Raw genomic sequence first — 13,506 nt, 5'->3', positions numbered from 1 at the left:
AGAAATATATTTTTGCCATATAATTTCAATCATTAGAGTTTTTATGAATATTTATTTTAATTATTGTAAAAAAATAAAACAATATGTTCCTTTAAAATTTTAAATCAATGAGTTATATTTGCACGGTATATTTACAAGAATGAGATTCCTATATACTTAGCAGTTAAAATTAGTCTTGATAATGATTGAAAGTAAATAAAATAAAAAGAATAGAGAAGGTAAAATATATGCATCTATTTTTTTTTATTAAATTAGCTTTCTATTTTAATATTTTATTAGTATTAATCACTCTTTTTATAATTTATATGTTTCTATTTATTTTTATTTTATCAATTGAAAAACATAGTTTCTTTTTATTTTTCAATTTAAAAAATTTATGATATAAAAATATTTAGATGTTTTTTTATGTAAAAAAATAATTTAAATTTTTATTCCATTTACTAATAGTGTGTTTGACATTGTTTTACATTCTGTTTTTTAAAAATATTTTTAAAAATATATTAAAATAATTTTTTTTCATATTTAATTTAATTTTTAATATTAATATATTAAAATTATTAAAAAAATAATTTAATATATTGTTTTTTTTTCAAAATACTTTAAAAAATCACAAACAATTTGACTCCCAAATACACCAAACCTAGCTGTGGTAATAATAATAATAATAATAGAACAAGAGGGTCTGTCACAGCGCAGCATCCACCCTCCCTCTACTGTCCATCCAGATATTTCTGCTACTAACCCTCCTTCCCTCCCTGATAGGTATAGCAAGCAGCGCAGCACGTCTTACTGCTTGTACGAGAATAGACTTGTTGAATTGTTACTTAGAAGAGCTAGTGAAGCAAACAACTATTATGTTTATGACGGCGGAGGTTTTGGGAAAATTCTTCTTGCTGCAAAAAGACACCCTCTGTGGCTTTCCAATGGCTGCAGCGGCAACCACTAATTCTCTTCTTTTTGTCAGACCAAGACCCATGTTTGCAAATAACATTAAAAGATCCCAGATGATGATGGCGTGCTGTTGTAGTGTTGGAGAACAAGTCTTCTCAGTCACACCCTCTAATAATTACGAGGTTGATTATTTAGGACAGAGCACTAAAGGGGATTTGAATCTTAACTTTGACCATCTTGACGCCGTTGGTAACTCATCACTTCTCTCTTCAAATTCCCATGTTCTGTTGTCTGCTAACAATGTCTGATTGAGTGTTCTCCCGCTGAAATTTACCACACCATAATAGTTGCTAGGCCGAGGGATTGTTTTTGCTGAATTCTGATTATTTTTTTGCAAGTTAAGTGCCGGTCTTTCTTGTTCATTCCATGTAGGAATTGATGGTCCAGCAACTTTACAAGGTCCAATTGAGGAGGTTGCTAGAAAAAAGGCTGAAGAAGCTGAGAATTTGCTTAATGACTTGGGCATTTCGGTCAGCCTTCTTTCCTTATCGTTATATTTTTGTAGTTGTGTAATGATAATAATTTATCTTCATTGATCACCACCACCTCCTTAATCTTCACGTTTTTTGTTTGGTTCATCTTCTCAATCTTCACTTTTGCTATTCACGCTTAATCATTGGATCTGAGGTAGTCATTTGGCATTTCGTACTTACCCCTTCTGCATTACTGAAATGTTTTTACATGTGTTTTCTCAATCTAATTGAAAATAGTATTTTGCACTTTCGTAACATGAACTCCTATGCTCTTCCTTTGCTGTGCTTGATGTCTACCAACTATCAAGTTTTTCTTTTTAAGGTTAATTATTCTAATAACATCCAATGTTTCTCAGAGTCCCTCTTCAGCAAGGAATTCATCCCGTGGCATATTTTGCAGTCGGACTTTAAATCTTAGGTCAATTAGTGCCATTGGATATGACATGGACTACACTTTGATACATTACAATGTGAAGGTGAACATGACTCCTTATTCTCTTAACATCTATCCGTGATTACTTATCAATGAAATCTAACTCTTATCAATTCAATTTGTTTAGTTAGACCCTTCATTTTATATGGATTTGATCATTTAAGAACTAGTTATGTGTATTTGTACTACTGCAGGCCTGGGAAGGACGGGCTTATGATTATTGCATGGGAAATTTACAAAGCATAGGTTTCCCAGTTGATGGACTTGCATTTGATCCAGACTTGGTAATTAGAGGTCTTGTTATAGACAAAGAGAAAGGCAACCTAGTTAAAGCAGATCGGTTTGGTTATGTAAAAAGGGCAATGCATGGGACCAGAATGTTATCTACTCAAGATGTTAGGTGCGCTTTGAACTTTAAACCTCATAATTTTCATTATTGACTTGCTATGCTTAAAGGCAACTAAGGTGTTTGTTATATTGCAATAACGAATTTAACTTTCCCCCCTTCTTCAAATAGACAGAGTAATGTTTGAATTCTAATCACACAACTGCTGCTGACATTTAGGAGGACAAGATAAACTTTTTTGAGTCCCTTTATTCCCTGTATGTAGTCAGGCTTCACTATTTGATGGTGCATATATAGCCATACACAGATTAAATATCATTGTTTTGCTGTGAGTCCGGTTGACCTTTGATGTAGCTTCAACATTTATATTTGATTTGGTACATGTGGAAAAACTGGAGTAATATTTTCCATAGTGGTGCTTAACTTTCTATGCATGGAAGTGAGATGTATGGGAGGGAACTGGTTGATCTGCGGAAGGAGAATCGATGGGAGTTCTTAAACACACTGTTCTCTGTCTCGGAAGCTGTGGCTTACATGCAGGTGGGCTATTTCAATCCATAGAAATTTGCTAAATGAAAATTCTTTTCTTTTGCTTGGCATTGAGATTTTTGGCGGCGAATAACTTGTTCTTTCTATTCTGATGGATCTCCCTTCCCCCAACTGTTCCTTGTGCTTCTTCTTTCTCTTAACTAAGTTAACATTCATATCATTTAGTTGGCAAGGTTTTTCATTCAGCATTGTTGACTGGCATTTAAGATAAGCTTACACGAGTATTGTGCCAAAAGCCATCTGACTATGGTTTCTAATTACCGACCTAGTTTTTATAGCACTGCCAAACATTTTAATCAAAGAGTTGGAAATCAATACAGAGAATGATGAAATTTTTGAACTTTCATTTATCTTTGATTGTTTGATAGTAACTTAAACATTGGTGCAAGGTGAAAGGAAACAAAGGGAGGGGAGAGAACAGAGCAATTAGCCATCCAAGATGAATTAGTTAGACCCCACAAGTTCCTGAAATTTAGTTGTAAACATGTGAAATGCAAAGCTAAAGGTTGGAATTCTTTCAAGCAGTGATAACATTCTCATTGTGTTAGCGGAAAGCTGTATCAAATTATGGATTTCCAGCTTTGTGACAGGGCTGGTTTTTGACCTGCAATCTTGTTGTATTCCATAAATTTCACCATCAAATTGATGTCCAAAAAACTAGTCCCCAACTATAGCAAGCAACAAGACTTAAAGTGTGCTTTCTATGGTTTCTTCAACTAAATTTTTATTTTTCATTAAACTATATAAGCCATGAGATTGTTGGGGTAATCCTTATTCTTTTCTAATAATGTATATTTATCACATTATCGGTACTAGAGTAAGAGCATTATGTCAAGATATGCCTGGGATGGTAACAAGTTGAATGATAGTTTTCGCTCACTATTTTAAGATTTAAAATCGAAGAGATACATATATGAATAACTCACTATTCTAGAGGTACATATCACTCATCACTTTAGAGATACATGATTAAGGGAATAAGTCCATCACTCACAAAGAATATACAGAACTTGATAAGTTGCTAAAAAGTTAAGTTAAAGACTTCAATTCAAATTTTTCCAAAAGATCCGTAGTACATGGTCTGAATCATTATTATATACTTGGAACAACCCTCAAAGTCTAGGAAATTATCAAAGTGACATGATTGAGACCCAAATAAATGACTTTGATAGAAAACTAGATAAATATTAACTAGGGGTGATCATTTTCGGTTCGGTTCGGTTTTTACCTATAAAACTAACCAAACCGATTTTTTTTAAAAAAAAACCAAAACCAAACCGAAACCAATTCAAACCGACCAGTTTCAGTTCGGTTTTGTTCGGTTATTTTGTAATAAAAACCGGTTCCAATCGATTGGTTTCAGTTCTGTTCGGCTTGACTCGATTTGACTCGGTTTCCATTCAATTTTCAATTAATACAACCTGTTTAAGTATAGGCAATTGAAGATGGTTTGCTAGATTTAGACTGAGGGTAGTTGATTTGTTAGATCTAAAGATCTACTAGATGCAGATTGAAGATACAGATCTAGACTGGGGACTTGGGGAACCCGAGAGAGTGAGACTTAGTGAGACTTGTGAGGGCTGAGAGGGGGGTGGTCTCAGACTTGGGGAGTTGATGACTTGATGGGGACTTGGGGAGCCTGAGAGAGTGAGAGTTGAAGATCTGAAGATGCAGATTGAACAAATGGATGTTTAAGTTGCGCCTCAAGACCACTTCACCACTGGTATGTTTGCAGATGATTTTGCAGATGATTTGATCTAGCCAATGGTCATCTGAGACTCTGAGTGTGTGGCGATGGCTGATGGTGACTTGGGGAGCTTGAGAGAGTGAGAGACTGAGAGTTGTGAGGGATGAGAGGGGGGCGGTTTGTTTGCAGATAATTTGATCTAGCCACTGGCCATTTGAGTGTGTAGCGATGGCCGATGCTCGCTGCCCGATGGTGACTTGGGGAGTTTGAGAGAGTGAGAGATTGAGAGTTGTGAGTGTGATGGCTGAGAGGGGGGCGCGGGGCGGTCTTGTTCTAGGGTTACAAATCAGAAAGCATTTTTCTATTTATAGTACCCCTTAATTTGAACTGAACCGGTTCGGTTTTTTCGGTTTCAGGCTTATAAAACCGAAACCGAACCGAACCGATTTTTTTTAAAATATTCTAATTGGTTTAATCGGTTTTTTTTCGTGATTCAGTTTTTTCGGTTATTTTTTTTTCCGGTTTAATTGGTTTTCCGGTTTTTTTCTCACCCCTAATATTAACAAGCACATGTTTTTGACTTTTTAGAAACACAAGCAAATACTTAGAAAGTTTAAAAACTAAAACCGACATAACTTCTTGTTGAACACTCCAATGCATGCATGGTTGAACAATCTGAAAAGATCACATTTTGAACTTGAAACCACATAGGATAAGCTTATTTTCCCATGCAAAGAAGAGAAGCGAATTCGGGTTTAAAGTTGGTCCATGAGCTGACAACAAACTTCATCCAGGACTTCATCAATTTATGTTGTCAACCTAAATTCAATTAACTCAACATCAATAGGACCATTCGAGGACATCCCGTGTCAAGTCCCCCCAGTTAAGAAAACTTGTCCTCGAGTTCAGATAGTTATTTTCTCGATCTTATGGATGTCCAACCAAAGCACTTCTATAATCCTTTATGCAAGCCTTGAATCCTTTAATATTAGTTCAATACTTTCCATATAATGGATGTTTATTGAATTATCATGAATGAACAACTCAATCCCACCTTTATTAGTTTTATTATGTTTGGAACTAATGAAAATTGTTTCTAGAATGTTGTCGTAAACATTAACAAGTTGACTCATTTTTTGTCCAAGAACATTAACTTCAATCTCATTAATTTCCAAATTGTACTTAATCATATGCACACCCTCCATAATTTTCTTTATGAAAAACCACTTTCAGAACCACTACTGCAATGTGCTACTCATCTGAAGTAATATGAACTACTTTTGCAAACCTAGGTTCATCATAGATTGAAATTTCTACATCAAATCTTCTCCTTCAATATCATCTTCCTCATCCTCATCGAATTTCGGTGATTGATTCCAATCCAAAAAAATCTAGAAATCACCAAAAATTTCAGCTCCATCATCATTTTCTTGTTGCTGAAATTTCTCCTTTATATCCCGATCAAGAGGATGTCTCCTCTTATCATTATTACTAGGAGAACCACTTTCATGAATATCAACTTTTATATCAGAATCTTGATATGGCACTCTATTACTTCTTTGATGACGAGAAGAAGAAATGACACTAAAATCATGATGTGGTCTGTGAAGTGATGGATCAACATACTCATCATTATGGTCTCGATTCTCATATCGGTTATGACGCTCCTGGAGTTATTGAAGTTGCCTTCTCATTTCATCAATTTCAAAAGCATGAATGTCTCTTTTGAATTCTTGCACATAACATCTATGAATATCCATGATTGTAAATCCAAAGCTTTGATGTCAGCTTGATATCGGGACGGTATGAATGTCGCAAAGTAATAGGTCACAAATAATAGTTTTCCCTCACCATTCTAAGGTACAAAAATGAAGAGATATAAATACAAAAAACTCACCACTCTAAAAATACAGATCACTCACCACTTTAGAGTTATAAAGTTAAGGTAAAAGTCCACTCACATAAGAGATACATAACATGAAAAGTTACCAAAAAGCCAAGTGAAAGACTTTCAATTCAATTTATGCCAAAAGATCTCAATACATGGTCTGAATCATAATTATATACTTAGAGTAACCCTCCAAGTCTAGAGAAACACTAAGATGACATTTTTAAGAACCAAATAAATGACTTGGACAAAAAACTAGACAAATATCAACGAGCACATGTTTTTGACTTCCTAAAATACAAACAGACATGGAAATTAAAACCACATAATTTCTTGTAGAACATTCCAATGTATTCATGATTGAATAATTTGAAAAGATTATATTCTGAACTTGAAAGCCACATAGGATAAGTTTATTTTCCCATGCAAAGAAGAAATGCAAATTTGGGCTCAAAGTTAGCTCATGGACTGACACTAAATGTTATCAAGTACTTCATCAATTTATATTGCCAACCCAAAATCAGGTAGGTTAACATCGGTAGGACTATTTGAGGACACAATTGTGTTAGTACCATTAGTTTAATAAGTGTTACTGTTATTGTCTTTTATAAACCATCTAATTCATAACAATATGCTTGCTCGTGTAAGTGACAACATGTTAATCTGTCATAGCCCCTTTTGATTCCACTTTCAGATGGTTGATAGATATGATGAAGGAGCTATATCAGCTGAAATATGTCCACCTGACTATAGAGGACTTTACAAGGCATGTTTTGTAGATTATTAATTGCAACAACTCAAGTGTCATTAGGTATTTGTATTTTCCTTTTCTGATACTTGACATGATTTTCAGGCTGTTGGAAAGGCTTTATTCCGGGCACATGTTGAGGGTCAGCTTAAGGTAAATATATTAACGGGAGTTCATTTTGCAGTGCTTATGGTAATTCGGTCCACAAAAGATGTACTGATTGATGGCATTTTACAGAGTGAGATCATGTCAAATCCTGAATTGTTTGTGGAGCCTGATCCAGAATTACCTTTAGCGCTGTTAGATCAAAAGGAGGTATATCTTTGAACTTGTCATCTTTGAATAAGGACAACGTTATCATAATCTTATACTGGGTTTGGAGATTTTCCTGTGACAGGCTGGTAAAAAGCTTCTACTCATTACAAACTCTGATTATCATTACACGGACAAAATGATGAAGCATTCGTTTAACAGATTCCTACCAAATGATATGGGCTGGCGAGATCTGTTTGACATGGTGAGTGCACCTTTTTTGTCAGCCTTCATGCCAAGTGATTACCCTCTTTATGTCCCATAACATAAGGCTTCAAAAAGTTTAAAGGGAATAACTTGGCCTACACTTTCTTTCTTCTGGATAGCATATTACAAGTATCATCAGCATGACCAGAAATGGAAAGATTCTCACCACATTCATTTCCCTTGTATCATACCAGCCCTAGGCTTAGAGCCTTCTCCATTGTTACTCATATAGTAAATAGTTTTCTTTTTCTTTTTTGTTTATTTCTTGTGCAAGATATGGATCTCCTTGACATTCATGAAACGTTGGTAACTTACGAGTTATGATTTCTTGTTATTCTTTACTTACATAGGTGATAATATCTGCAAGAAAGCCAGAATTCTTTCAAATGTCACACCCATTGTATGAGGTGGTGACAGGTGAGGGTTTAATGCGTCCATGCTTCAAAGCTCTTAAAGGTGAATTATGCTTTGTTCATGTCCTAGTTTTATCACTACACCAGTGCATTTTGTATGGTAGAATTTGTCAAATGAACATATACGTGCTGTGATCATGTTTGGATCCTGTTCAAGCATGAACACTTGTTCGGAATTTTGCTGTAAATATGGTTGAGTATTGATTATAAGAAGGATCTGGTACTATTGATTTTGACAGCCATCATGAATTTCTGAGCGTACTAGATGAACACAGATTGAAATGGGGATGATATCTTTCATATGCAATTGTTATCGATAAAATTTTGCTGCAAATGCATTATTTTTGGACAGGAAGTCTAGAAATTCTCCTTTTCATTATTGTTTAGAACTGATTGTTCTTCTGCCATGAACCAACAAGACTTGTATTATTGTACTGTTCAATGTCCCTTAATCAGCAATCTTTTAAGTTCTTTATTTTCTTCTACAGGTGGATTGTACTCAGGTGGGAGTGCTCAGATGGTTGAAAACTCCCTAGATGTCCATGGGGATGAAATATTATATGTGGGTGATCATATATACACTGATGTGAGTCAATCTAAAGTCCATCAACTATGGCGAACAGCATTGATTTGTCGAGAACTGGAAGAAGAGGTTGGAGTTTAGAATTTCTTGTACTGGAATTATAGATTGACTTAAAAAATTGTATTGAAACTATTATGAAAAGTGCTAAAAGCAGCTTTTCTGGAGTTGAGCCTCAAGTAATTTTGTATAGTTTTTTATTAAGAACCGTGAATACTTGACATTTCTGACATCCTGGATTGATCAAATACTGATAAGTGTTTCTTTTTTATTGTATTGAATTCTTGAGCTGCAGTACAGTGCTCTGATTCATAGTAGGGATCATCGGGCCACACTGATTGAGCTTATTAATCAAAAGGAGGTGGTGGGGGATCTCTTTAATCAACTTCGGCTAGCTCTGCAAAGGAGAAATACAGGGCGTCCTGCTCAAGTGAGCATGTTTCCTTGTTTAAATTATTGATCTCTTACGTTTTTAAGCATGTTTCAGTCTACATGTGCTCCATATAGTTTGTAATGCCTTGGACAGTGTTATCAGTACTTGACCTGAAGTTCCTTGCAATCCACTGCAAATGAACTTATCAGGTGCTCGTATGAACAATTTAGTGTACCATGCCACACCTGCAGAAATGTAAATCCCTATTGTAGCTGGTGGCTCTAAAAAGAAAATTTAGTTGGACTGGTTGTATCAGATAACTATGTCATCTTGAAATACTGTGGAGCATGAGATGCATCATCTCTAAGTGCAAGTGAAGATTTCTTGACTGAATGAGTTCAAAGGAACTGCTGATTGTATGGTTTATCTTGCTTTATTTTGTGTACCTTCAGACCCTTGCTGCAACTAACATGGATGATCAAGAACTCACAGAAAGCATGCAAAAGCTATTGATTGTTATGCAAAGACTGGATGAGAAAATTGCTCCAATGCTAGAAGCAGATGGAGAGCTTTTCAGCGAAAGGTAAGCCTGGCATGGATTGTTTCAATTGTAGAACTACTTACCTGCCTGGTTACACGATTGGTTAGGTGATGCAGGATCTTGAATTACAGCACCTAAATACTGTGGTTGGTTAGTAAATAACGAAATGGACTATAGTTGAGGATTGGGATGTGTTTATCATAAGGTTGTGCTTTAGAAAAGTAAACCAACAAGGAACAACTAAGTAGGTTAAAAGATAGAAAACAAACCTAGCATCACACTAGGGCTCCTAGAAATCACTCCTAGGAATTCTTAGGCATCACACCTAAGATAAGATCAATCACATACCTAACCTCGAAGATCTTAATTTCATTCACTTAAGCCATCCTTCAAAAGTGGGGGTTACAACCAATATAAATAGGCTAATAAGGAGGTGCCTCAGGAGTCGGGAGGTGCACGCACCATAGCTGGTGCTGGTTGGGAAGTCACTACCTGAATGCTAAAGAAGTTGACTGGTTTTTAAAAATTTTAAAACTACCCTTGGCAAAAATAAAAATTACTAACTGCCCCAGGCATTTAGACACCCCAAAGTCTTGCTCTATTAACTAGTAAAGCAGTCTAGGATAGCTCCAATTAGTGTCAAGCCAAATATACGTGCTTGTTGTACCACTAGGCTTTCCCCTTCTATAAACTTTCTACATTCTATTTGCATCGGTACTCGATAGTTAGCTTCGATATCCTTTGTCAGTTGTCAATCAAGCAGCAGCATCCTCTTTCTAGGCATAGCTGTATCACTGTCACATGAAAATTATATCGACTCTGTTTTCTCAGTGCATCCTTGTTTTCTGTTCAGGCATATTTGACAAAGAATTCTCATTTTGCAACAGGTGGGGATTTCTTTCTCGTGCTGGTCTGTGGGATAAAAGCCACTTAATGAGACAAATAGAGAAGTAAGTGCTTTCTCTTAAAAGTCCATAATACATTCGCTGCGTATGGTTGTGTTTGATTTTGTTTTCCATTTCAATGTTGTTGAAAATGATATGCTTAATTTTAATTGCAGGTATGCTGATATATATACCTCGAGGGTCTCAAATTTCCTGCACTATACCCCATTCATGTACTTCCGTTCACAAGAGCAGGTATGATGGCATTCTTCATAATGTTTCTTGATTATATAACGATTTTGGTAATTGAACTGACACCATTTTTCATTCACAACCACAGACGCTAGCTCATGATTCATATTCGCACTACCAAGCACAGATCAATGGGCCTGCTGTTGACTCAACCGGTGCTAATTAAGACCATAATTGAAATGGAAACCCTGCAGGTGTTGTTACCAGCTGTAGTTGTGCTAATGATATTATTATATATAAACGATCTGTACACTGCAAGAGCTTGAACGTTGCAAATTTTATCTATAAAAGAAATAATCATGTTGGTATATGCTTTTTGCGGAATATCTTGTATGTTTGTAGATGCGGTGTATGGCGTGAATAAAAGTTAAAGTTTTTATTACAGGCCTAAACACTATAAAAAAATAGAGAAAATCTCTTATATATTATTAAAAGTGTGAATGGTATGATATGAATGTTTTTAAAATAAACTAGATAACTTTATTGATATTAGTTTTAGATTTAAAATTCTTGTAGAAAAGAATTTCTAATTACTTTAGAATGCATTAAGATTTCTAAAAAATAAAGTCTTAATTAAATTAAAAGTACTAAGCTAAAAAAAAAAGGAATTCAAATACATGGTAAACAAATATAATTTTGTACAATAACTTTTAGCTTTATTTTAAGGGTTTTTTTTTTCTTTGATCATCATGAATTTTAAACTTAAAAGGAAATATGACTTTAAAATTTTGATTTAATTTAATGATTGGATTAAAAATCATGTTTAATTTATTAAATTGTGTCATGGGTTTTTAAACTTATCAAAACCTAGAAATCATAATCATTAATGAAATAATGCAATAAATGTTATTAGGCCAATAATATTAAAGAAAGTTTTTCATGTCAATTCTTTCTACTTTTGAAAAAGTCATCTTCAAAGAAATAGATATTTTGAATATAACATTATCACAAATGCATGCATAACCAGTTTCAAATATTTTAAATCTAAATTTAGCAAAGATATATTCATGTAGAATTTTTTTATTTAGACAAAAATTCTCAAGACCTAAAAAAATTAATCTTTTATAAAATCATCATTTGAGATGATGACAATTTTAGTTGAAATATTTGGTCATCCCTAGTAACAATGTATTGATAATTTACTGATTTGATAATTTCACAATACTGATTCAACATGGATGAGCTTGGTTTGGATGACACATCTACACTAAAGTTCTTTTTGATGTCAACTTTAGTTTTTTAAGCAATTTCAATCGCTTGTTTTAGGTTTTTTTTTTTTTTTTGTGCTTTAAGAATTTAAGAATCACCATGTGATACTAATTTAGGAGCTTATTTGATTTTTTCTTCACCATTAATAGATGAAACATTGACAAGTAAAGTAATATTTACAATAATGTTGTTGTTGTCACTGTTGTGATATTAAAACTATCTAATATGAAGTGACACCACCACCTCCATAATTTTCTCCCTTGCTATTTAGAAGGTTGAACAAAAGATAAATAATAACAATTTTATTGTTTATATGTCCAATGTAATATTTCTTCATAATCATTTTGTATAAATTCTAAAATTAATTATTGTTTCAAATATTGCTAAGATAGAATTAAAGGCATACCAATACGAGTTCTAAAGTCTAAAATTCAAACCACCATTCTCTAGCATCATAATAAATTTTGTGTGTGACAAGTCCTACCTTTTGATGAGAGGGAATCTAATTGAAATAAAAATAAGCTTCCAACTTTTTCAACTAGTTAATAAATCTATTCTTTGAAAATTTTCTATTATAGAATGAAATCTCATCAAATTCAAGAACAAGTCTGGGATTCAGCTTGCCTCATGGTAAGTCTCCAAGCAAGTTCATCTTTTTTTGATGATCCTTGTTTACGTTACCCCATTAGCTAAGCTAGATCTGCTATGATTTGCTCCAAATAATCGAACCTTTGTTCTTAACAATAAACCTGCATAATGCCTAAGAAGGCATGCACTCCTGCATCATAGAGTGGGTTGCTATACTCTCTGTCCATTAAAGAAACCAACCTACTCTGATACTAATTGACGTGACATATAGCGTGAATAAAATCTAGGATTCTCAAGCCCTAAGGTTTAAATACTAATCATTGTAGAGGAATAGAGAAAATCACTAATATTTTATTAAAAGTTTGAATAGTTTGAATTTGAATGTTTTTAAATTAAATCAAACATCCTTATTTATATTTGTTCTAGATTTAAAAACATTATAGGAAATGATTCCTAATCAAAACTTACCTAAATAATAAAATTCATCTAGGATTAGGATTTCTAAATAGAAAGTGCTAATTAAATTATAAGTCATAAGCTAAATAAGAAAAATAATCTAAAAATAATAAGTTAAATAAAGACAATCCCATATAGTAACTTCTAAGTCTTATTTAAAGCATGTTCTTTAATGTTTATATAAACACTAAGGCACCTTAAAATATATTTTTAATCAATTCATAATAAATTCAAGTTGTAGTCAAGGCGGTTGAGGCGAGCATGGCAACCCAAAGGTCGTAGTTTCGAGAGTTAGAGTAGGCATTTGTATTTTTAAATTGTTATAGACGACACGTCATTTATCAATTAAAAAAAAATAAGGGGCAAACCCTAAGTAAAAAATTAAAGTATGGTTAGGCGAGTGGGCTTGGTAGGCCTAGCCCTTTGCTGCTTTTTTTTTTTCAACTTTTTCTTTCTTTGATTTTTTTACACTCTAAAAAAAATTACCGGATCCACTTGCTCTTTAAATTTGACATGATTTTTAAATAATTTTATAATTTTTATTTGGATTTTAGTAATTTGTTTTTTAATTATTATGTATTTGATTTGAAAATAAAAATACTAATAATAAATGGTT

The 13,506-nt window shown here is 33.7% G+C and overlaps 1 protein-coding gene across 1 annotated transcript; it reads left to right on the top strand.

Moving 5' to 3' along the window:
* The first annotated feature begins 673 nt into the window (after window positions 1-673).
* Window positions 674-10,945, top strand: LOC133705653 (uncharacterized). Its single transcript, XM_062130970.1, has 16 exons — window positions 674-1,140; window positions 1,324-1,421; window positions 1,781-1,900; window positions 2,052-2,257; window positions 2,644-2,743; window positions 7,022-7,093; window positions 7,181-7,228; window positions 7,313-7,390; window positions 7,473-7,592; window positions 7,945-8,050; window positions 8,496-8,659; window positions 8,883-9,017; window positions 9,413-9,543; window positions 10,389-10,451; window positions 10,562-10,640; window positions 10,726-10,945. Exons 1-16 carry the CDS (start codon window positions 855-857, stop codon window positions 10,801-10,803), a joined length of 1,884 nt encoding a protein of 627 aa, XP_061986954.1. The 5' UTR covers window positions 674-854; the 3' UTR covers window positions 10,804-10,945.
* Window positions 10,946-13,506: the final 2,561 nt, after the last annotated feature.

Source organism: Populus nigra, chromosome 10 (assembly GCF_951802175.1).
Source record: "Populus nigra chromosome 10, ddPopNigr1.1, whole genome shotgun sequence".
Lineage (NCBI taxonomy): Eukaryota > Viridiplantae > Streptophyta > Magnoliopsida > Malpighiales > Salicaceae > Populus > Populus nigra.
Note: the sequence above shows the minus strand (reverse complement) of the source record. Positions and strands in the feature narration are given on the sequence as shown.

Excerpts from the sequence above, each read along its gene's own strand:
- LOC133705653 (XM_062130970.1), top strand. The coding sequence starts at position 855 with ATGTTTATGACGGCGGAGGTTTTGGGAAAATTCTTCTTGCTGCAAAAA. Across the intron at positions 1,422-1,780 it reads TTAATGACTTGGGCATTTCG|AGTCCCTCTTCAGCAAGGAA; the intron begins GTCAGCCTTCTT and ends AATGTTTCTCAG. Across the intron at positions 7,229-7,312 it reads ATGTTGAGGGTCAGCTTAAG|AGTGAGATCATGTCAAATCC; the intron begins GTAAATATATTA and ends GGCATTTTACAG.